At 36.2% G+C, this 26,511-nt stretch overlaps 1 protein-coding gene across 1 annotated transcript in view; it reads left to right on the top strand.

The window, feature by feature from the left end:
- Window positions 1-1,099: 1,099 nt before the first annotated feature.
- The window catches only part of LOC149790599 (peptidylaminoacyl-L/D-isomerase-like), a 75,849-nt gene continuing 50,437 nt past the window's right edge, over window positions 1,100-26,511 (top strand). Inside the window, exon 1 of the mRNA XM_089971427.1 lies at window positions 1,100-1,180. Within this exon, the coding sequence (XP_089827553.1) occupies window positions 1,160-1,180 (21 nt within the window). The 5' untranslated portion in view covers window positions 1,100-1,159. The remainder of the gene's footprint in view (window positions 1,181-26,511) is intronic.

The following is a 26,511-nucleotide window of genomic DNA, read 5'->3' as shown; positions in this document are numbered from 1 at the left end:
CATATATTTGCCTGTGAATTAAAGATACCTCGGAAGAAAACTCACATCTTTGAAAAGAGCACGAGTTAATCCCCATTTAATTAGAGTCAGAGGTCTTTCGATATTTAAAACGTAGATGTTTTATAAAGTCACAAACAATAGTTTCCATGATTTCCAATTCCTCACTGGTTTTTCACATAAGCTGAGAGCCTTTACTGTTGGTGAGTTCTGCAGAAAGTTTATCCAGATATTATGGTTCCATCATTAAAATACATGTTTTCAAGTGAATCTTACACACGTTGTCACACAAATAAATCCTCTGATTTACTGTCATTTGTAAACTCTATGTCAGTAGTGAAAATATTGTTTTGTCGTGCTTTACAAAATAAAGATTGGTGATTTTTTAAATAAGTGATGATTTAATTTATAGGGTTGAAATGTTAGTTTATTAAATGGAATAACGTCAGCAAATTAAATAATCTTATGTGGAATATAAATTCGGGGGAGAACATATTTGAATATTGTATGATTTTATTGATAACATAATACTAATAATGACAATAATATTACTAACGATGATATTGTGTGCATAGTATTTGTTGAAAAATAATTTCTTAAATGCTAACATGTATACAACAGACACCCGTGTACAGCAGCGAGTTTAGATCTTCCAAATAATAATAATAATAATGACGATAATGATACTTTTGTTCCTTGTACTTGTTCAAGAACGAATTTTGAAATTTACTAACAAACGTTGCCTCTACCAATGGATGGAATATTTTGACGGTTTAATAATAATAATAATAATAATAATAATAATAATGATAATAATAATAAACAGTAATCTACTAAGAAAATGTCTATCATCTGAACAGTAATGTTCTTGTACAGAAAGAAGAACTAGTGTTAGATATGTATCATTCTAGCATTCGTCTAATCCAATTAAATATGTGAAATCCAATAATTTTATTTAAATTGTTCTAGCTCTTTAGAAGGGTTCTCCTACGTTTGTCGAGAAGCAAGAAACGTGTATCTGCTAAGATTTATCTTGCGAAGTAGGTCAGTATATATCTCGTGACGAGTACAACTGGAAGTATTCCCACGATCCAGACCAATGGTGACATTTGAGACCATACAATTCCGCTAATCAGCTATACAGTTGGCGACTCTCACAATAATGTGGCAGCTTATTCTTCTGGTAAGTTTCGTTTTGTTTCGCTGGAAATATTACGGTATTATGAGAGGCTAGGCAGTCTAACATAGATGGTCTAAGAAAGAGCTTATTATTGCAATCTCAATCGGTGTGTAAGCGACAGAGTAATATACATTGTTTAGTCTTTCATGCAACCAGGTGTGATGTCTGGCTATTTCTAAATTTCTAGAGATAATGCAAATGTATTTGACAGGACACCAATACAATCGTCTGGTATAAGATAATTATTCCATTGTTATGGTACTCTGAGATATTTCACATTTTGTATGATGTTTGGTGGAAGGCCACTATCTTTCGGAACGTATATAATCTGTAGAGACCTAAGTATTGTACCAGTTGTAGCAAGATTTACGCAAGGTGATGACTTCAAACTTCAAACTTCAGACTTGAACGGCATTAAAAAATCTATACCAGTATATAGAGTACGTATCAGTAGAATCTTTCCGTTTTTAATGGTAACCTTCCATAACTTATTCCAAGAATAAAACACGTGTTAACTCCAGCAGTGAGTTTGAAGTCTCTGCATTAAAAATTTGGGTCGAAAATATTTGTTTCATTTCCATTAATTTGACATACTGACACAATACAGAGTCAGTTGTGACATGTTCTATTGGACATTATTTCAGTTCACACACAGACATAGAGCCATATATATATATATATATATATATATATATATATATATATATATATATATATATATATATATATATATATATATATATATATATATATATATATATATATATATATATATATATATATATATATATATATATATATATATATATATATATATGTGTGTGTGTGTGTGTGTGTGTGTGTGTGTGTGTGTATGTGTCTGTGTGGTTCCATTAAATTACGTATTTGCACGTTTTAAGGTAAAGTTCTTGTCCACTGAATCAGAAAATTTGATAACAGAGCACACACGATGGATACAAATCACATCTTATGGTCAATGATATATAAACGATATCATTCCGACCATCGCATGATCAGTTTCCACAGCAGTATTTTATTTGGATCCAGCCATAGCAAGGAACAGCGTGCAACCCGACTTCCGAAATACGTCGCTGTGCTTGAGTGGTCGCTGCAGAGAAATCAAAGATGGAGTTATGGTGTCAACAACACGTTGTGAAAAACATTGTTGTTATGAGTATTGTGCAACCCTCCTCCTTTTCCCCCTTCAAGGCCACGATTCTGCAATCCGAGTTTTGTAAAAATATTGATTTCGTTGTTGTCAAACACTAACATGAACTATGTTTGTAAGCCTAGTTGGCAAGTTGAAATGGTCACAACAAGAGTTAAGACCTAGGTGTGATCTCGTGATGCATAGAATATAATTAATGAGCAAAAGTAGATGACTACGCCAAGCTGAATGATGCTTTATGTACTATTGCATGTGTAATTGTTATAATGCAAGATGAGTTTATGAGTTTCAATCTGTATTATTCTGATTTAATTTGTAATGAGGCACACACCCCATATTAGTGCATTCACTAAATACTGTACACTACTATATATACACCAGAATTTTATTTTTTATTATACCGTTTTGTGCAGCTGAATTAATTATACCATCTGCTACAAGCTTCACCTAATCTATATGAATATCAACAAAAAGAATTTCTGCAGCGGTCATTGATTGCAATTATTCGCCTGTCAGCAAATTAAAAGATTTATCTAACGGCGCATTTTTGTTTGTTTTCCTGTTCTTCCCCGTTTACTATTTTCGCTCGGTGTAGTATCTTGAATATTTCCTAGATGATTATCGAGTCTATCCAAATTGATATGGTTAATAACAAACCATTATTGATTCAGCCGTTCAAGCATTCATTTAAAAAATCTGTGTGAGAGATATATTGTCTCTCCTACACCGAGCATGATGTAACCCGTATTAATGACAGCGCCGCCCGGTCGACGCAGTTGACAATGTCTAATCATACTTTTTCTCCTATTAATAAGATTATTTTTCAATCATGCAAAAGCAACTGATTTAATCTTTGGCATCTTATTTTTTGACACCACCTACTTCATTTCGTAGTTCATAGTATCTTTTTAGATCTCTATTTTCTTCCACCACAAAAAAAATACAGAGTTTAGATATTCTTCTAACGCTGATCCCACATTTTACACACGGTTTTGACCCTACACGTCCTCGCCGGAAACTAGCTAAATTATATGTACAATACTCATAACAGCAAGTTTTTCACGACGGTTTGTTGAGCTCATCGCTTACAATTATCTTTGCTCCTGAATTTATTATATAATATTCCGGGATAATATTCAGTTAGAAACAACCTTGGCCTAATTATATAATGGGTAGGCGGACTGTAGAAAAACAATTGCAAGAACAACATTATGATCTCACCGGTGTTAGACTGACCCTTGTTAAGTCAAAACTTGGCCAAGTATATGTATGAAATAAGATTAGCGCGATCACAACTACGAGAGAAGAGCTTGCAAGGTTATCTATGATTCAAGCAGCCACGGCCAGGTTTGATTCTGATAGAGCAACTGATTAAAAAAAACGTCCACCGATATAATTACAATTACACGAATATATCAGAATGGCTAAGGAGGATTTTAGGCGCGACGGTGCAGCTCACGTTTGGTCAAAGTTCCGGATAGATCACGACGGTATTTTCAGTGATGCTACGGTGAATGGCAAACTGTTTTGGATGATTAGTGAGTGTCTGGTGGCAGCCAGGATGGTCAGGATGGCCCAACTCGACGCTGCTAAAGAATCAGGTGGACGGCGTGTTGTTACCGTCGACAATACTTCTGCACTGGGAATGCTGACGGAAATTGACAGGCCATATTGAACTTGCCTATCCTGTAGCTGATGATGTTTATGCACTTTATCATTTAAACGAGCCTGATATTAATGATCTTCAAACGATACGAACCGGTGTCTCATAGGATCATGGATCATTTTTTGAACGCCCGACAAGAAAAAAGAAAAACAATATAACGAATAAAAAAACAACCGAATGAGCAGAGCGTTTCAGAAACAAGAGACCCCTCATTGAAAGTCACTGTAGTGCTGGAAAAGCGATTATAGTTTCCGCTAGTAGTAAAACAATTACCCACGGGTGTTTGTTCAATACCTAGCATATATGCAACATGAGGCGAACCTGTAGTTATAATAAATCATAACGCTCATGTGTGGACGGCATGAGAAAAAACTAATAGATTTTATAACTGCAATAGTTTTGAGGGCATTTATAATATTAGTAACTGGGACCCTATATCGATCTGGCTGTTTCAAAGTAATCCCTGAACCGACGGTGTATTATCGTTTGATTGGTTTGTGCTACCGTCGAGTAAACTTTATAGAGAAAAATCTATCCATACTAAGATGAAAAAAGTACCGTTACAAATACAACAGAGACGAATAGAAGAATAGATCATTAAATATTCTATAATCTCGTCTGTGCTTTCACATGTCGCCGGACAAAAACAATTCATGGTGTCAAACACCAAGGAAATTTGATAATGATATATCGCGTTCACGATTTGAATTTGGACATGGTGGCTTTGAAAAACAAAATATAATCTCATTGATTAGCTTCAGTTGATATGATAGCTTTGTTACCTAGCTAGTTTTCTTGGTGAATGTTTGGTCATCCAAGACACGAAATGGCCCGAGTTTCAATAAAAGGTCCTCTGCCAGAGACTGGCCGTGGAAATCTCATCGGTCTAACTGGATGTGCCGAGATTCAATCATCTGAATTTACAGGAAACGTCCATCTGGTTATTTTTACATGGTTTGTTTGTCATTTTAATAAACCAGACACCAATTTTAATATGAATGGTTGTTGCGCAAATTATGAACGTGGTTGGGCTACAATAGTGCTATTAAGATATATGCTGGATACAATGATACTGACATTATTGACAGTGAGTCCTTCGATAAATTTATATTGGCCACAATAAGACAATAAGAAGTCTATCTTCCAAATGACTGATGATGCTACTTTTTTAAAAGATATAAGTCGATCATTATTGGCTAATTTACCGAGGTTAATATAATTGCGGATACGGCAGAAATGGATGTTTTAATCTCCAAAATTACTAAATGTAGCCATGATCGGCACCATCGTCAGCTACTGCAACAGTGATTCACCTCAATGTACTCATCTTAGATCTTTAATCCTTGCGTATGCTTCAATAAACCGAGTTCCAAATGACGTTGTTAGAGTCGACACTGACTCATTTTATGCAATTAGATCAAGCATGGAACTTCGAAACATCTTTCGATCATCTATTATGTTCCATGTGGTCATTGAAGAATGTAAGGGGGGGGATTTTTCTGGGGGTGACTTTTGCTGGGTGCTCCGCTTGACTTTGGTTTCGTTATCTAGGGGTTGACCGCCCTCGATATTATTGCCCGGTTCGAGTAAATATAAATATAAGTGGTGAAACTTACAGATGAAATATATACAGATCTGATCAGGTATATAGGACTAACCAACACGAGCCCCCGTGCATGTAAACAAACAATTTAATAAATTACATAAAACAACCGTGAAAATTCATTCCATCAGGAATATACTCCGCTTTTAGACATAAAATTTTCACCGAATTACAAAGAAAACGCAAACAGATTTAAATAGAAAAGCCGATCTGTTTACTGATATATTTAGTTCATCATATGATCGAGTGAACAATCGAAGTCAACGTCTTGCACGATTGCATAACCTGCTCGTCCTCAGTTTTTTCTGCTTCCACTGTAGCAGTTCAGACCCTTGGATCTCAGGATGATACCTTCCACCATCCGTCTCAGGATACTTCCATAATACGTTTCAGAAATTAATACGCCGCAGGATTACGTCAGTGGATTGTACGTCCCACTGCACTTCTCTCTATACTTCTCGGTGTGCGTCTCAGAATAACGTCACATCACACGTCCCAGGATAATACGTGTCAGGAGCTATTTTCCCCGTTTTAAATAAATATAAATAGAGACAACCTAAATTTCCTGTTATTTATGATACAGGGGATTTTTGCATTATTCTCCCTCGTTATCAGATTTTACTATCAGTGTTAGACAGATGATATGGCTATCAATCGACTCCACATGTCCTATAATGACCCTAGTTAGTCAAATGGCTAATGGCTAATTCGTTACGCCTTGACCTTACACATTAGCGCACCATACGAGGTCTGGGGTCCTGAGCCAGCCTCAATTTTTACAGCGAATAAATGGGATACGTTACATCAATTACCACATCATTTCAGTCAATGCACACTTCATCTTAATCATACGTGAAATCTTCTAAATTCGGTGAATTCACACGATGTCGCAATTTTAAAACCAAGAATATTTTGTGTGGGAAATACGCCCCTTATTTAACGTAACTAATCAGAATTAAATATCTCTGCCACCTTTTTCAGAGGCGCCAAAGTAGGGGTCAGCTTGACCTGGTAGTTTGAGTAACAGTGTGTCTGCGATTTCTCAATTGTGACAACTTTACCCTGAAAATGAAGTTTACTGTGCCCCTAATAGTCCGTCTGGCTGCTGTATAAAAAAACGCTTAATTACGAACAAAATTCTCCCTCTAAAGGACATTACCGGAGATGGTAGTATGGCGATATGCTACGCGCCTGTCTCCATGAATCTAATTAATGGTACTCTGGTCTCAACTAAGGTATTCTTGTCAGATCGCCAGAAATTTGCCCCTTCACAAAGAATAAGACATAAACGAATACGTAATTATTCTCAAATTTGCAGATTATAAACCAATCAGCACTTATTATTGCATTAATAAATTGTCACAGCCAATATCAGCACCATCAATAAATGATCCATGCACACGACACATGATTTATCTCAATGGTCGTGGTCGTTCAGGTAAAACAATGCGTGTGAAAAATGTATTAAAACATTTAGACATGATTGTATTAACAACAACTCACCGACGTGCCAGGACGATGAGAGAGAAAAAACGACGATAAGTCATGCACGTAACACATATCCAGTTTATTTCGTTGGAGTGTTGATGTGTAGACTCCCGAGCGAATGAGTGAGAAATATATTCCGAAAATCCTCATTTGGGACGAAATATGTACGTCGTTAGCTGGCATTCAGTGAGATCATAACAATAAAATAAACGCGAGTTTGACCTTGATGCTGAATTTATCATAACCTGAAGCAACGACAAAATAATCACTGCGCCTGCTGTAACACAATAATGCTGTGGAAGTATTTTTCTAATGACGTAGGAGAATTTAGCCTGAACAGAATCGATAAAGTCTAGGCCACACGCACAAACATATCATACTGTCATGTCTTGAATGTACAGCTGTCGAGTAGCTAGTGTACTTTGCTGGCGCGAATCCAGTCTGGAAGTAATTGTTTATTTTCAGGAATCACTTGTACTTGTTCACTGACAAATTGACGTTTAAGAGCTGTTGAATCTAGCCTAAAAATTGTGGGCATGCCCGTAGATCTTTCCACGTTGAAAATTTTATTGGCGGTTACATTCCAGACAAGATCGGTTGTTCTTTTTGCACCACATACAAATTTACCAGGCTATATAAATACCTGACTGTCACGATGCTGCCCAGCACTTACCTCTGTGATAACTTCACCCGCAAGTCGCACCGCTTAACCGGGATCTTTTCCTTCGCGATTACATCGACGGGTTTCACAGCAATTTTACGCACGACTTCGTTGTTTAACGCGGCTATTACGTGCAGTGGTCCTGCAACCCATTTTGTCCTTGCCCAGTAATTCTTGGGAGCACCGGTATAAAAAATAGTCGCTCAGAAAGTGTTCGATTACAGCAATTGCCAGATCACTATGTAACGCTGTGTATCCACGTCTGATTTTAACGTTACGTTAACACCAAAAACTCATTTGACAGGATCAGCCTGTAGCAACTGTAGTCATTATAAAGGTCCACGCGAATAAATTCGTTCAAATGCGTATGCGCCTTCATTTGTTGTTATAGTCGAGAGCGGTTCCGCTTCCTTGTATTTTGCAAGGCATGTGCGCCGTTTACGTGATGTGCCAGTGACGTCATGTGGTGCAAACAAGATATCTGCCTGATAAACTTTATTGGGAGTGCTAATATCAAACCGGTTATGCTGAATCGTTTTAGGACGCGGTAATAAAATTGCCATATTGCCTGTCGAGACTCCCAATCTGCGGAACCATTAAGCGCGAAACCTGCTGCATCGGCAAGTTTGCTGACTGCTGCTGTAAATTTCATGCATCCTCTTGGATTATAATAAATCGACTCCATTAGTATAATTATGAGTCAATTAATTGCCCGTTCCCACAGCTAACTGAAGACTCATAGCCGATCTTATCAGTTAGTTGGAAAGTGTAGCCCTCATATTTGTTTATAGACTTCAGCGTGTGAATCAACTTGATATCAGCGATATGTCGTTGTTGCAGATCTTTATTTTATGCGCGACATCATGAATATGACACGCCTTATCAATCGCATTTACTGAAAACGCTCCTGGGTTTGGTATAAAGTTTTCGTCAGGTCTTACATCAAGTCAATTTCCAGGGTCAGGAAGGTGTTTTTCGCCTGGATACTTAGCCCATGGAGTTCCAGGCATTTTCCCAAATGTCGTGACGTATATATCACCGACTGCAATGCTAGCATTGCTGCTCAGAAACGTATATTTTTATTCCCCATTTTACACATTTGCCTGTAGGTGCTCGCCTGTCCGGCTTTCGTCAAACACAATATAAAGTCATGATTATGAATATTACTGTATTCTTACAAAACGAACATAATTGACTATTCAGCGACACACGAGCTTGCACCGGTCAACCATCATCCAGTATTACCAAATTATATTCGAGCCATTATCATTGGTCTGTCTGGGTAAGGTAAAACTCGGTTGTTGCTGATAATGAAATGGTTCAAATGGGACAACTTAATTTGGTAGCACCATCAGCAGACGACCAGTGATGTTATGATGTCCTCAAGGAATTCAGTGAAGCTGCAAATGATTCCCTTCATCTGATGCAGCTGTTGTTGAATGATTAACTGACATCAATGATGCACCGTCCTTCGATGATCTTGATGGTGACGTAAAGACTCTTGTTGTTTCAGTGATGTCATGCTTTGAATAACAAACAAATCCAGACAGAATATTTTCACGAGGCAGACATAAAGGCACGAAAGACATTTACGTTACAAAGAGGTACGCTCAGATCCCAAAGTAATCAGACATAACTTTACTATTTTGGTTTTCTTTAACAGCGTTGATATACGTACCCTGCAAAATATTCATCAGACTTGGTGTCCAAGCGACACGGACATAAATAATTTCAGAGAACTCTACGTGGATTTATTAAAATCAGTTTACACGATCCAGTAACATGATGCCATATTGGTCTAGATAAAATATGTGGTTGACCTCCTCCTCCGGAACCCCTTGTGAAATGCTTCGCATTCAGCTAACAACAGTGACATATCCGTAGGTCAATGACCTACACAGCTAACAGTAACACAGCCTACGTTGAACAATATACCTGTTCACACGCTGTTTGTTTTAAAGCACTTATAACACCTATCACTAACAGCCTGGATGCAAATTTGTATTTAAAGCCTTATCGCCTGTGCAGGCTTGCGATCCAGGTATTACAAATGATAGTATTATTTTCCCCCTGAACAGAGCTATGTTCGAATTATGGTCAGTTAGTAGAAGACATGTACATCATAGAGTGACTGTTGATATTCTAACTGTTAAACAGACGGGGTGGGGGGGGGTGATCACGCAATATACACAAGACTCATCAAGTGTGATTTCTGTTTTAATTGCGTGGATAATAATATAATTATAAATTCTCTCTCTGTCTGTTTAATCTTTCACTCTGAGAAATTACAAATTCTTTGCATGTCAGTTTAATGTTACAATGTGAGGAATTATAAATTCTCGGTTTAATCTTACACTGCGTGGAATTGTAAATTCGGCCTGTACGTCTGTGTGTTTAGTCTATAATAAATTCTCTCCGTCTGTTTAGTCTATTACATATTCCATCTCTGTCTATCATTTGATGTAAATAACACCGCTGTAATACTATATATATATATATATATATATATATATATATATATATATATATATATATATATATATATATATATATATATATATATATATATATATATATATATATATATATATATATATATATATATATATATATATATATACTTCCAGACATATTCTTTGAGCGGCGTGTTAGCGAAGAAGTTAGATTGGACGACAATATTCGTTCCATGGTCGCATTGTGAAACTTCGTTGTGGTACGAATCCATTAGACGGACAAATCTATTTGCGTTTGTAAATATGTATTACAAGTGTGTGGGGGAGCGCCTGGATCAAAAGTCAGCAGAATATGTAATAATCATTGATAAATCGCTCCTCATCACGTTGAGCCCTGTAATGGTCGTTGCTTTTGCATCCCAAGGGTTCACCTGAGGGGAGATGTGCAAAGATTATGAATGATCAGTAGATATCCTGTTGACCGTTGAGCGCATGTGCGGTGATAGAATTATGGCCTAAACTGCTCTCAAAGATTTGGTTTGGCATAAGATTTATATTGTTGCTGATGTCTAATATATGACAATCATGACGGGAGCCATCTCTCCTAATATAACTGACAAAACTAAAGTTAGTAAAAATAGCTATTGTGGAAAAATAGTTTCATTGAAGGGAAACCCATGACAGGAATCTATGAAATGGCAGTGAAATCTGGCAAACAAATCAAAACCTCATTAAAGTGTACCTTATGAAACGACTCCAAGAAGGCAGTGAAAATCTGGCAAAATATGCAAAACAATACCAGTTAGACATATATTTCGCCCGTTAAAATGGGCGTCTATTGAACATAATTATCTATTGTATAATGAACCAAGAGAATATTTCTGAGATTGGGCAATTACAAGAAGATAGTTTCGCTGGTTCAACTTGATGTTGAAAAACATCAATGATAATTTTGAAATGAGACAGCCACGACTGAAAGAAGGTAGATATACACTAACGGCAGAGTATATTTTTATCAAATTACTACAACGCTTTTAGTTAACGATGAACGTGACACAAATAAATTTGTTACAATGGCAAGACCCACAGAGAAATTTAGATCAGACCTGTCTCGCCAATATGAAACTTGTACGGCTGTAGGTCTGCATGCTAAAAATCTTGTGATAGATCGGGTACAACGTTGAGGAATCCTGTTGAGATATCTGGAAGCCGTGTCGACATCCTGAACATACCCAATGAATCTCATTACACTATGATATGCCCGTGCAACGTTGTTTTGTATTCAGATGGTTCTTGATGGACATTTATCCTCAGCGAAATCATTGACACTGCTAATCTGTCAAATACCATTAGATTTGGTGTCCGGTCATTTTACCTGGTGGCACTCTGAAATGCAAAGATTATATATTGTGGTGCTGAAATACCTTGCTGTGATGCAATCTGCCAAGAAATTATTTCCATTGTGCCTTGGGCTGTGTCGGTGATCATTGTCAGCTAAGACGACGTTGATTTACAACCACTGTCCATGAATAATACTAATCGTTGTTCTTCTGTCAACAACGGAGTCATTGTTGGTATTCATAAAACCCGGTTTGTTAGTGTTACTTTATCAGCAGCACCCCCAACAATCCCAGTGCATCAGATTGCATCACGGTATGTGCCCTTTCGAACCAGTACAACTGTATGTTTTGCTCCGAAGATAACTTTTCTATCATGTATACAGAATCCAAAGATATATGATAACGCTATCACACATGAAAGTCCACCATCTTCGTACTGCAAATCCCAGGTTCGATTATGATTTAATATTATACAGTATCTCAAAATTAGCGCGGTGTAGCGCTATCATTCCACCTCGATGTGAATCAACATAGCTAGCCTGTGTTAAGTGTACCATGAGATAAAGCCTATCATCAGCGTTGTCAATAACGTCCTTGGTGAACACCGTCGACTGGCTTGCGGTCCGTGAATATTCATCGCTGTATTGAGCTAGCCCGACAATTGTCTCAGCAACATCAAGGTTTTTGAGACATTACTCTATTTCTCTACCATCGATGATATATATGGCACTGTTAAATACCATTGTTATCGAATCCACATTGTTCATTTACTTCATATGCAGTATCATCATTTTTCACAACTTTACCCGGAATTTCAGTGAACGAATCGGAGTGCAAGAAATAGAAAGATGTATGATGGACATGTATTTCGATTCCAACACGTTGATTTGGTTCGTAGATGCTCCACTGATGATTTCGTGGGAATCGTTGTCGGCTCGTCTTCCACCAATCAAAAGTTCGAGTCGGTCAACATCAGCTAGGATATTATTGGGACAAAATATCTCTTCAATCGTCGACAATTCAGGGATTACATAACCACCTTGTTTTTACGACCACGATGTATTTGTGCATCACAAGTTATCCCCTCTCCTGTTTTCTTCACTCTACTAGGGAGCCTTTGACGTAGCATTTCCTTTTTCCTTACGTGTTTCACATCTAGTTTTTACACCCGATTTTCTTCTTCCTTCGTTTCGCTTTTTCAAGTTGGCGCTTCATCTATTCACGTTTTATTTCCCCTTCCCCTCCTACTCTTGTAACATGTTCCTACCCTATTTGATTAAACATTTCAAAATCATGGTCGTGGCTTCTGACTTTAGAGCAAGAGTAATAGTAGTAGTAGTCTTTGTAGTAGCAATATAAGTATATCTTTGACCCAATCGGCGGATTTTTTTACTGTAAACATATTCGGACTTCCTAGAAACAAGGAATCACCGAAGCGTACCCGCACGTTTAAGTGAAGATTCCATCAGGGACAATCCGCTGCTTGGTGTCCAGCACAGACAAACTTACCTTGGTGCAACGATAAACGCCGATATTTCTTCCCTGGCCGAACAAGCTTTTCTGCATGTGTGAAGTCATGTCTCTGTTAATGACACGCCACCTTCTTGTTGTGCTTGACTACCAACCACCGAACTACTTTAACTTTCGCAACATACTTACCAGATTCAACCACGGTCTTATATTTTAGGGTCGCAATCTCACAAACTCCACAATAGATTTGCCCACGAACTTGTATTTCTATTTTCACACTACGTTCTTGTTGGCATTGCTGAAAAGTGGATGGTCCATGGTGTCAGACTTGCCCAAGAATTGCCCGATGTCCGCGAAGAAGTCATTGGTGGAGACGTACATCAGAAATGAGTACGCATCAATGTACGCCATCTTGATGTCGTCGAAGTACTGCGGTCGGACTTAATCGTTGTAGATCTCGCACATGACTGATTTTGAATGATCAAACAAGTGTTGATGCCAATGGGTTAATTAAATTGTAGAGCAAATATCTTGATATGTACAATAATTATCCGCCATTAAATATGTTTCGTGAATTGAATGTCTTGTCGACAATCAACCTGTGAACGTTTCATTGATCACTACCCTTGATAGGTATGGCGCTAATTATGCATGTTTGTTTTTCGAAGAAAGTTTTGTTAATGAGCTTGAAGAAGTCCCCAAATTCGTTCGTTGCGTCCTTTTGCAGATAAATATTCATCTGAATGTGAAGGTCCATCCAATGTACATCTCCACAAATGACGTCTACGCGGACATCGGACAATACTCGGACGAGTCTGACACCAAGGACCATCTACATGGCACACTTAGCGCCAACCTCACACGCTTCTGCTGGTTTTCTACGTAAAGATGTGCACCAGAAACGAATCTGCATCCATTTACGCCATGTTAATGTTCTCACAGTACCGCGGCGTGACTGAATAAGTGCAAATCGCAGATGCTACTGCAGGTTTCGTACATGGACGACGTCATTCAGCTTTTGGTGGAAATTTCGAGCCAGGTTTTAGAATTCGACGAAATTCTTACCGGAATCCTCCATAATGGCACACTAGCAAGGTGATAACCACTCACTGGCAATCAACAACTCAGCCGATGCGAGTGAATAACAATTGTAGTTTTGGCGAAGCTGGGTATCCGAATTCGACTTCGAAAACGTATCATTGGTCGCTGGTCACGCGAGTAGGACTGGCCCGTGTAAACTACTTTACGGCCATCGTTTGCATCATAACCGTATTTGACGTAACTGTTTGGGAAGGTTGTATCATACGTGTCCTTGCGCCTGTTGACTCACCATTGAAATCCCACCATGAACACTACGTTTGATAAACAAATATTGGTTAATCCCAGTGATCGGCTCTAACTCAAACTGGTTTGCCTCGGTACAGCATTGGTGGCTCAGTTGTACTGTTTCAGCAAAAAGCGGTGTAACAGACCTGCATATCATTAGTTCTGCACATTCTGTCTTTTTTAACGAAAGGTGGTGTGGGGAGGGGATGAAGACTACCCGAGTAATGTATGGAAATCCCACATAAACAAACTATGGGATATTCAATTTTAATTGCACAGATATGGATTTCAGAATGTTCCTGCCGGGTTCTGACAATATTTTACTTTGCGGATTTTGATAAGTCGACGTGTTCCTCTTCGGCGACCAACTTTGCGATTTCATACCGTGTAGCCCATGAATAAATATTGATAAACAGCTACGAGAACGATGCTAACTACGGTCAACTGTGGCTCATCTGGAGGAAGTCCTAATAATGCAAGTATATGTACATTTCTTCCTCTATATTAGTAGGCTTTTTCTATTAACTTGACCATGCAAACGTAGTTACTATCGATACAGCTCCGACAAGAAATATCGGATTGGTGTGCTTATGACAGTCGCGTAAACACAAATGCCGCCAAACTAGGGATGTTGCGGTAGCAGTCTAAATATTGTTTTCGTGACAACACACAGCGTTTGCATTTTACGAGTGCGACTTTTTCACTGGAGGTTTCATCTAGTACCTGTTGATCCATTTCAATTATATGTTCTCTATTTGGTAGCTCACGTCGGTAGCTTTGAGTGATCATCACAGTTCCTGTATTATAATTGTCACCGCATAGTATAACTGTCATAAAAGATGGAATTGTTCAGATGTAACACAAATATGTGCTTAACTTGAACAACTCTCCATCGATTGTAAACAAAAGTCTTTGTGTAACATTTATGTATCCGTCGTGCCACCTCGTTCACCTAGAACTACGACGTTCATGCCATACCCTTTTGCCGCAAACGAATTCGCAATCGGTCCTTGTTTGACATTAGTTTGGATCTTTCTCAGCCGGTCTTTTTAATGTTAGCTCTAAAATCATATAGGAACATTTTTATCGTTGTGGATTTATTGGTGAATATCACTTCGTCGTTTTAGAAACAATCCCGCGGGATGTTACACGTCCTACGATGACGTAGTTTCCATGGCACTTTGGCGTTCTAATGTGATGGTTTCAAGCTGGTCTCCAGTACATTGGTACATCAGAGAGCTTACTATGGTCGGTTTCTATTTGGACCTAATTTAGATTTTGTGTGACTGTATAGAGGGGTATCTCATCTTCATTTACGCGCAAATATTAGTGGACAAACGGCATAAAATCGTCATTAATGTTGCAATGCAGCCTGATCGATGATACCATCGTTAACAAATACAGAGACCGCCTCGTCCGCAAAGTACACAAGCTTTTCTATTTTCATCACGGCGATACGGCGACAAACAGCTAGAATATTTCCCGCGACTTAGCGACGTTCGCATTTTTCTGTTTCGAACGTTTGCAACTTCGTCAGTGTCAACACAGTGGGATGGTTCTAGATTGCGTATCCGTGGGAAGATTCATGTTAACTTTGAGTTGAAAGTGACTCAATGTGACAAATTTAAGTCGTTGCGGCTTTTTGTTGAAAAACGTTACAGGTTCAGTTAGAACTGCTACGAATTTCCCACAGTTGCATGAGGATTATCCTCATTTGTCCAAATGAATCTTCCAATAATACTGCCTTCCATATGCATTTGTAACTGGTGCCGGAAACAACAGTAATGCATGCTTTAAAGTGCACGTACTATCCGAATAGGTCCTGATGTTCCAACGAATAAAAAAATCGGGTAAAGCAGAGAAGGTATGATGGGAAAAGTTCAGGCCCGTGTCCTAATTGGTTTAATATCATTACACTACTGGTCTGTTAACCGAACATAGATCAATGCAATGGAACATTATGTACAGGTTTTTGCAGATACCATGTTGCGTAATTATTTGTTATGGAAATGCTGAAAGATGTTTGCCATCGAGTCTTTGGTGACCTTGATAAATGATAACATTATTGTTGCTCCAGACTCAAATGGCACCAACCACGTTTCTATGACCAATCATGGAGTCATCGCAATCATCTACAATGTCAATTTTACGGAGACAAATCGACCAAAAGGAATGGAATCGACATGCCAAATTGCTTCGTTGTCATTGCACTTTCGAGTTAGCAGGAAGTGTGAGTTTGGCACCGAAATCAATCTAGAGGACATCTCTACAAAACACCTCTGAGTGAATACGGCGGTCAAATTGTCATATGGAGTCAGCGGTGCCGCGAATAAAAAGTATGTCATTCTTACCAGTATGTTGTGGGTCAACGAAAGCATTCCACAAAGTTGATAATTGTTATGTTCGATATAATCTACATCCCAGTCAAACATCATTGCATAATCGGTGCTGCGTGACTATCAATACCGTCATGGCAACATTGCCGTTTCCCAAACTTACCTCGATTTATTCCACAAATCTAGCCTTCACATTGGTGTTGTAACTGTTGCCGTTATTGGTACCTACAAGTTTTCCCTCCATTTTCAAAATGGTATCACACGTGTCCTGCACTTTTTATTCTCTTTGTCCACGCTGATTGAGTTAGTATGGAACAAATAATACCAATACTCTGGGACAGTGTGATCTTGCAAGAGATTATCCATTTGAGATCCGATACATATTTTAGTTTTGTCACGGCGAGACTTCAGCTTCGATATTTTTCATATTCGGTCTAAATTAATTCCTTTTGCGCCGCTACTTATTGGCAGATTTGCAATCATCAAATTCGCATTGATCTGAGCCAAATTAAGTAGACATCGTTGAACAGCTTCATTGATCGCTTTACAAACAGGGAATGGCACTCTCTTGATGAAGATTTTGCACCCGATGTACCAACCGTCGTAGCCGATCTTGAATGTGATTGAGCTAATCGTCATACCACATTTTGTAACCAATTAACAGCTAATATTGAAACTTGTCGAGCCATCAATGCAGAACACGAGATCAGACCTGCGAGAACCAAGGACACTAATGTGATTATCCCCTTACGAACAATTTAACTGTCAAAATTCTAAATTAGCAAGAAATAATATTAAAACAAACAGTTAATACATTATCATATTTGTATAATTATAATCCCCATTTCTAGCCTAAGTTTGTGATACAATGAATGATGCCAATTCATTAAACAGTTTTTGCTGCGATATTATTTCAAAATCGGTTAGTTTATTCAAAGTTACATCCTTATCATTATTACAAAGTTCGCTTCTCTTTTGGATCCTTAATATTGTTTGGATCTTCTCTACTTCATCATAATTTGAACTCTGAACCCTACTCGGAGATCTAATGATACAAAAATGAATGCCGTAAATTTAGTTATATATACTCTTATTTCATTGTAATTAGGAAATAATGTATCGCAACCGACTTTACAAATAAAATTAATCTGTGTTTTACTAATGATTTTATCATTAAACATGATATAATCTAAAATCAGCAGCAATAAATGAAATGGAAATGTAATTTAAATGTCTTATATGCATCTGGAATATTGAATGATACACTAAATAACCAACTGACGTATTATTTGTTCATTCTAATGTCAGTGGAGACGATTATCATTAGTACCAAGTCAAAACCAGTCGCTAGTATGTGATTAAATTTTAGGATTTTAATGAAGAAATCTTACCGCCCCAAAAAGAAGCTGCACTGTCTGACTTGATTGTAAGTATATCCTTGGGAAACATTATAATATAATAAGATATATTCAATTTTATATTAACAAATTAGATATAGAGATGCATATGAAAAATGAAAAACGGTTTTGAAATAACGTCGTTCATATCCACATGTGTTTTGGCCACTGAATAGTTTTAAATTATACCCAATATTTCTGTCGAGTATATTGATTTTAAAAATATAAATATCAGTATTTTGACACTATTAATGTAAACGTGTTTCCTACACTTACAAAGGTTTACGTAAGATTCTTGGAAGTGATGCATTACATTTATTTTGATATGCAGTTATTTTTAGCGAAGTTCTAGATCTTTTAACCTCCTCCCTAATGCACACTATATTGTACAAGACTATTTTGCAGAAAGAGGGTGATACTGTATTAGAGTTTCTATCTTTCGATCATTTTATACATATACCTCTCTATCCGCAATTATTTCTAGTAGATAATTCAGAAATAAATTGTTTCTAATATATGGACGAAGTTTGGTATACTCATATATTATCATATAAAAGTGACAAATATTGTAAATCTCTATCCGCAATGAGAAGATAAATGATCGATATTAAATCGTAAGCTACACATTCCTTTCTGCACTATAAGACTGAACCCCTTGAAACTATTGAAAATGTACGAAACGTTCATATTCCTAACTCGATACAAATACATTTCTGTACAGTTGATTTTGTTGTGATAATAAGGATGTAATTTTTAATTTGATTTTAAACAAATATCAAAGACAAAGTTTGACCAGGGTGATTTCTGTCATCTTGAAAAACGGGTCCCATGTTGTAATGGGATCTCGTCGTAGACTACCTTAGATTGGGGTGGGGTGCTCCCAGTATTTTCTTAAATTATTACAGAAAACCCACCTTGGCTCGTTTTGGTTATAAATTGAAGTAGTGATAGAGGTGCAAAACTCCGAGCCCCCAATCAGAGACGCCGACCGTTAAATTACTGAATACACAAAAGGTGAAATTCAAATAAACAACAAATGTAATGTCATTCAATTACAGATAGTCATTCTTCAAATGAAACTCAATATTCAAAACCCTATCACTCGTCTTTCACTTGAACAAGTGACGGCCTATTTCATCATCTCACTTAGTGTGATAGATTTTCCTCCTGTCCCGTGTTTCTATTCATCTGTAGTATTTATTGACTTGTAACCAGTACTCCTTCAGTCCGACAACCACGTCCTTCAACCTTCCACTTCATCCACTTCCATTCTCTACTTCTCTTGTCTCTCAGAGAATCGGAACCAACTGTACCAGGGTATTTCCCTTCTCTGTCTCCTACAGCTCATCCGGTCCTTAAAAGCTTCCTGTCCGAACACACACAAGAACATTAGTATATTCCTCTAGCTATCTAGCCTCACACGTAAACAACAATCTGTCATCAGATAAGCCATTACATTCTTTGGTCACACATTCGTGCACATCGAAATACCCATACTTTCTGGTTTGGTATAAACGGTATCAACTGCTTATCATGCATATATCAATAGATTCCATCACATCAGTATATATAGATTCTCAATCTTATAATGCAGAACAATATTACATAATCATACGCATTTATGTACATTACACTTAGACAAAGTGTACACAGATATCCACATATCCATGCGCTGATATATCCTTACACATTATACTCCTACAAAGTATACACAAATAGTCAAATACTCATATTAACTAATGTTGCACACTGCAACCATTATACAAAGTTATAATTCAATTCAACATTTGCAAATCTAGAATATCACATGAATAAATGCACGAGGTTATTATGAATTACCCAAATAGCGAATTGCAACATTAATTCTTTATATAAACATTGCTCATATCTCAAAATATGTATGTAGATCAAGCACTACAAATGAATCAAACCCTACAAATGGTAATTCTACGTACTAACGATTCTAGTAATGAAGTATACATACTGCACATAATTAAAGTACAATTATCTTGCCGTAATAGATTGTGACAATCGAGCAAATAAGTCACTGACCTTTCCAAAGCTCCTTTATAATTCCCAGAATAACAATGTTTCCCGCCAATTTCGAATGACGTCGGAGTAGCTTAGAACTTCCTTATGTAATTCCTGCAAGTTGGTAAGGCGACTACTGACGTTTAGTTTCAAGACACTAGAATTAAATTTGCAATTCCAACGGTGGCCACGCCTTGCTCACTTCCGAGTGTACGTCGATTCACCCATGGTCTACATAATTAGCAGACATTGCCCCCTCCACGGCACTCTGCCAAGGGTGGATTTACGACCCTCATTTGATGTTCTTTTGAGCACACCGGCAATTCATGCCATTTACCTGTGAACCGCACTCAGAATATGGCGCCAGTAAGAAGTTCCTATGGCCATGTTATACACAACTGGCTTCCCATCCGTCATTTTATGTCGGCTTACACTCGCAACATTTATGAAGCGAATAATTAGCCTCAGGGTCTAGCATATACATGCTGCAATCTGGCTATTGTTCATTACTTATGACGTGACACATGTAAATAAAACATATACTTGGTTTGCTTATCATCATTCCTTTTATCATATTTGGATATTTGGAAATCAGTCAACCATACACAACACCAATATCATGCAGAACAATTTAATACTGAAACAGTTTAAACTTTCGTTATGCGTTTACAAAACGACGCATGCTGATCCACACGAAATTTAATGAAGTGTAATATTTCATGATAAAGGCAGAATGACGTGTATTGTGTTCTTTTTTAACCATATTAATTAATGTACGCAAATATTTGACATAAGCATGATCCGTATGGTTATAGCCACGATTAAGCTACGTAAAAGAAAGAAGTAAAGCCAACATATTTTGTAAAACTTAACAAATAATTTGATTACCTAAGGTATAGAACGTAAATATAAGAGGAACTGACAATATTAACAAAATACAAAATTATCCAACAAGTTCTATAACAAGACTCAGATAATCGGGTTCCGAATGAATTTCAGTACTTGAATGTGCTAATGGGCCAATTATCTTAAATGTACTGATGTGGGAACATTCGGCTTTATCACAATAATGTAATCTAGAGGAATACAATAATTCTAAAATAGAAGTTTGGTCCAATATCAATCAGCACATTGTAATTTCAATGAAAACGTTAAATAAATAAATCAATTAGTTTTCTCAAATTACAGATGCAGACAACTAAAAGACTGATATCAAAATAAAAACAAGATTGGAATAGAAATAAGTGTTCACTACTGTCATTATATGCATCTCCACGACTCTATTACGATTCAATGCTGCAATTCATCCGCACGTGACATGCATTGCAATTCATCCAGACATGGTATATACCAGATTACATCATCACCTGGCATCCCATAGGAAACTTACTTCAAAACTGTAAACAGGTTCATTTTATATAACCAAATTAAACATCCTATTTACAATTCGTTATCTTAAAACAAAATCTATAATCGTGGAAAACATTTGATATATATTATCTTGGTTATAAATGATTCATTACAATCTACAGTCACTGACGGAAAGTGAAGTTAATGATGCAAGATAGATACATACATACATACATACATACATACATACATACATACATACATACATACATACATACATACATACATACATACATACATAGTTAGATAGATACATAGAAAGATGTGTCAACGTCAGAGATGGATAAACATAAGTATTGCTAGTAAAACTATATCAAATGTATTATGGGCTAGGCAAAGTTAATATGTGCAAAATGATAATTTGAGATTATTGGTGTATTAATACAATTTGATGAATCGTAGCCATTGCATACAATAGGTAGAACTATTACTGTGCTATACCATATTATTATATGCATGCCGTTCAGTTCAATTATTGTCTTTTTCTCTAACTTATTCACATCAATATATCTGTTGAGACATTTTCTAAAAAGTTTAAATGTAGGCTTGTCTCATGGCACACACACACTTATATATATATATATATATATATATATATATATATATATATATATATATATATATATATATATATATATATATATATATATATATATATATATATATATATATTACTTCCAAAATACTAATTTAAATCATTCCAGAGCTTTTTCAATATATCAGTCCCAGACTAGATTGCTATTGTTTCTGTTGTAATTATGGAAAGAGAACGTTTACTGTTACTTGATAGTCGAGTTTGTGTATATTACATTAATTTGTATGCAGTAATTTATATTGTAAAAACGTTAGATTCGACTCCTTTGTAAATGCATCCAATGAAACTTGTTCGGTAGATTTAGATGTATTTTCCATTTAGTTATTGTTTTAGTTTCTAGTATTTAGGCATCTTTCAACAAGATGATATGAACGTGTTTGCACCTTTTGTCAGTTTATAATAATACATTATTTGCAATCCATAGGTGTTATTAGGTTTTAATATATTCATAAAGAATCTCACTTAGATAACGAATACTGAATATTTCATAATGCTGTTCGCACCATTATATATTTAATTTACTTTATGTCATGAAAGAAATTATGTTATACTGGGCAATATCATTAATAATAATAAACCTTTATCCAACCATTTAGATCATCCAAAGTTGATATAGATCTAGTAAGAACCTCTGATAACGTTTTTGAATAAACGTTTAGGACTATAATTCCTCAGCTTGCACAAATCTAATAATATTAAATAAACCAGAAGAATCTAGAAATGTAGGAGTGCCCGGTATGCATAGTACATACGAGGAACTAGAATATATGCATTATATTTAGTCAGGTATTCTCTTACAACTCTATGGTCTTAACCTAAGTAACAGGAAGAAGCGGAGCCAACGATTTCTGTAGTATTCAACAAACAATTTATATCTAGAAGATGCAAAGTCAAAATTCAAAAGGCGCTTGCAGTATTGTAAACTACTTCCCAAATAATAATAAATGTTCTATCACCCGTCCAAAAGAATAGATATTTCCTAATTAATTCAAATAATCTTGAATATTCTGATGAACCGCGAGTTTTAAATCTCTCTTCGCTTGAAGATGTTGATAAAGCAATATATCATCCATAATGTCATTTAAATGAATTGATAACAATCCCAAAGTAGTGTTTAAGTCCAAAATGACGGTGAGCACTTTGTAATTCCAAAAGTACGTTAAATAAATGATTCCTCTCAAATTATATCAGAACACACCTAACAACTCTGATGATAAAGTCCCAAACACTGCAGTAAAATATATGAATATTTATTTACTATATCTTCTTTATATATAAACTCTCGCCTCACGTATGGCTCAACATAATTTTATGGAAAACTAAAAATATCTAACGGCGAAATTTAACTAATTCATAAAAAGATCAGGCCTTGAACTCTTAAATTTCCGTAATTATTTTGTTTACCAGTTATATATCAGACAGATATTACGTAGCAATAATCAGGTAGGCGAAATTTACATTCCACAAAAACGGACAATATGAAATACACAATATAAATTAAAAATACACAACACTTCTCCACGTAAATAAAAAGAAAGATTTAAACAAATTTTGTATTAGTCAAATATACATATTATGCTATAATAATAAATTTTGCATAGGAGTGTCAGATGACTATCTCAAAATAAAGCAGTGTAGTATTTCTATATTCATGAAAGTATGTGTACAATAAGATTATATCCTCCCTCGATTTGCCCAATTTCAATATTGTATTCCTACAATATCAAACTAACAACATCTTAGCAAACGTCCAATTTGGCTTTTCATTTGCATTTTATTAACGAAAGTAAGTTGCTTGTGATCACTGAAAAATATAGCCAGAAAAGTAGATGAACAAATGTGCACTTCATATAAAATCAAAACAGAATTTTCCCTTAAGGAATAATTTCTCTGGTGCCTGTTTAGTTTATCAGAATAATAACACATTAGAAAATCCAGCATGTTTTGTCTCCTTGAATCAATTTTCTAACATCCTCTACTTCACTTGCTCCAACATAGACTTTAATTATTGAAATATCAAGCTGAAACAACCCTTGCACTCTAAAGCAACATTGCCATACATTTAACAAAAGCCTCCTTACATTTGTAAAAACAATGAGACTTCCATTTCTTATTTAACAGAGTTATCAGTGGTTCAGCAATTAGGGAAAAAAGGTGAGCAAACTTTCCGATGGTATTTGTTAGCTTAACTCAACATGTTCAATTAGACAGTGACCTCCGTAAATAAAATAAAAACGTTAAACACGCACGGCAAAACTCACCTTTACCACCTAGAATCGTCAGAATTCCGTCACTAAGTCCATACAAATTTACGAATTGTTTTCAAACTAACTTTCCACGTATCGTTGTAGATTATGATTGATGCATGCATCACAAATATCTCGACAATATATTATCATGTTAAATTAGACGCTGGAATGCTAGCAGAATTTTTCGTACCAGGCGGCATCAGTCGCAATTGTCAAAATTTATTTTTCCCTTTCCGTGAGAGGAATTTCCCAAAAATCCTTTTAAAAGAACAACCTTGGTGAAAGATTTTGCATTTTCAATTTTGTAAATAAAGGAATATAATTAGCATTATTAATGAATATGTTTTGGTCACACTATTGACTTTCGTATGGTCAGTAGACATACAGGATGTATGGTCTAGATTAAGTATAAGATAAAAGGTGAAATCAAGTTACTTTACCTGGTTCTATAAAATCCGTCTCCAGAAAATACTAAATTTTGTTTTAAACATTCCTGCTTGTGACGTCTCATCCTGTAAATAGATGAAGTAAACGATAAAATGCAATCCGACTGTAGTGACTTAAGTTAAAACAACCTTGACCAGAAACTTCCGCATCTATGACCACAGGAAAAGAGGGAACTCAGAAAGATATTAAGTTAATATGAGCACATGTTTCCTGATGCTCCTACATGAGTAAATACAAATATTCATGATGTTGAGATTGTATACTCTAAACATGTGATACAGTACTCTTACATGATGAATTATCTCAACAGGAATGATTAATAACAGAAGTTTAATATGTAATGGAGAATGATTCATAGAACCGAGTAACGTTACCGGAGTTCACCATTTGTTCGTGATGGAAACTTTCAGCCACACAATTAGACCTTTGATCAGACTGGACAGATTGGGAAGGCCATCAACCTTAAATAAATTTTTATGACAGCTTTTACTATGGTTTTTGTATTATTTTTTTCTCAGTGGAATTATCTCTGAAAATCTTGGAGGCGAAAAAAGGTATGTTCAGCAAGTATTGTTTGCCTGACTGACTTGGTCTTAGATAAGGAACTAACACAGGCTACCATTATTCTGCTTAATTATTCGTTAACTGCAATAACAGGTTGCAGGTGAGACTTAGATATATTATGACTGGGATTTCCTACCATTTGACATGTGATAATATGTACAATATTTAGAACAAAAATTTTAAGTTCAAGCAGTAAAAATGACTCGATCTATTATGATAAGTGTTACTGGCTGAAAAATTACAAACCAATGACATTTTATGTGTCACTGAGAACGAAAATGATGATTAAAATTTTTTATTTCCCTAGTTTTACAAATATGATAATGGTTCAGTATATGCCACTCTTTACTTGGGAATGGCTCAGGATATGAGAAATGACTAAATTACATCTTTGACTGGATCTATGAAAAAACCTATGACTGGGTTTAGACAGTACTTGCTTTTTAGGCAAAACAATGAATGATGCATTATGAAGCTGGTATTGCGTCATACGTGATAGTTGCATCATGTTATCCCTAGAAGTCATGGATGATGCAATCATAACTATGCTTACATCACTCTGCTAAACAAATTCATCTATATCAGCTCTAGATATCATAAAGTGTTGTGCTCTCTTATATGTCAGTGTTTTACTTTGCAAAGAGACACATTTCTGTCTAGCCAAAGTGAGAAGAAATGCCTCATATTTGTGTGAACAATGCAGATAACTTTAGCTATTTTTGAGGTGAGGTGACTTTTGCATCACAAAAGCGCAGTGTAACAACTATGGTTAAGAAAGTCTATCACCACTAGTTTGGCTGCAAAATTAGAGATCATGACAAGAGGCTGGCCATACACATTTGCAACACTTGCACAAAAAATCTTCGCCAGTGGTTGAACAGGAAAAGGAAATGTATGCCCTTTGTAGTGTCAATGATTTGCAGAGAGCCAACATATATCAGCTATTGTTACTTCTCTATGGTGCCTCCAGTTGGGAATGGAGTGTCAAAGAAGAACAAGTGGATTGTGCATTATCCAAACATTCCATAAGCTATACGCCCAGTACCGAACGGAGAAGGACTGCCAGTTACTGATGCACCAGAATTATTCTCAGTTGAGTTAGACGAGGAAGACGGAGAGGATGAAGATTA

The sequence above is a fragment of the Sinohyriopsis cumingii genome, chromosome 10, assembly GCF_028554795.1.
Source record: "Sinohyriopsis cumingii isolate HCF-2022 chromosome 10, ASM2855479v2, whole genome shotgun sequence".
Taxonomy (NCBI): domain Eukaryota; kingdom Metazoa; phylum Mollusca; class Bivalvia; order Unionida; family Unionidae; genus Sinohyriopsis; species Sinohyriopsis cumingii.
This window is presented reverse-complemented; position numbering and strand designations above follow the sequence as displayed.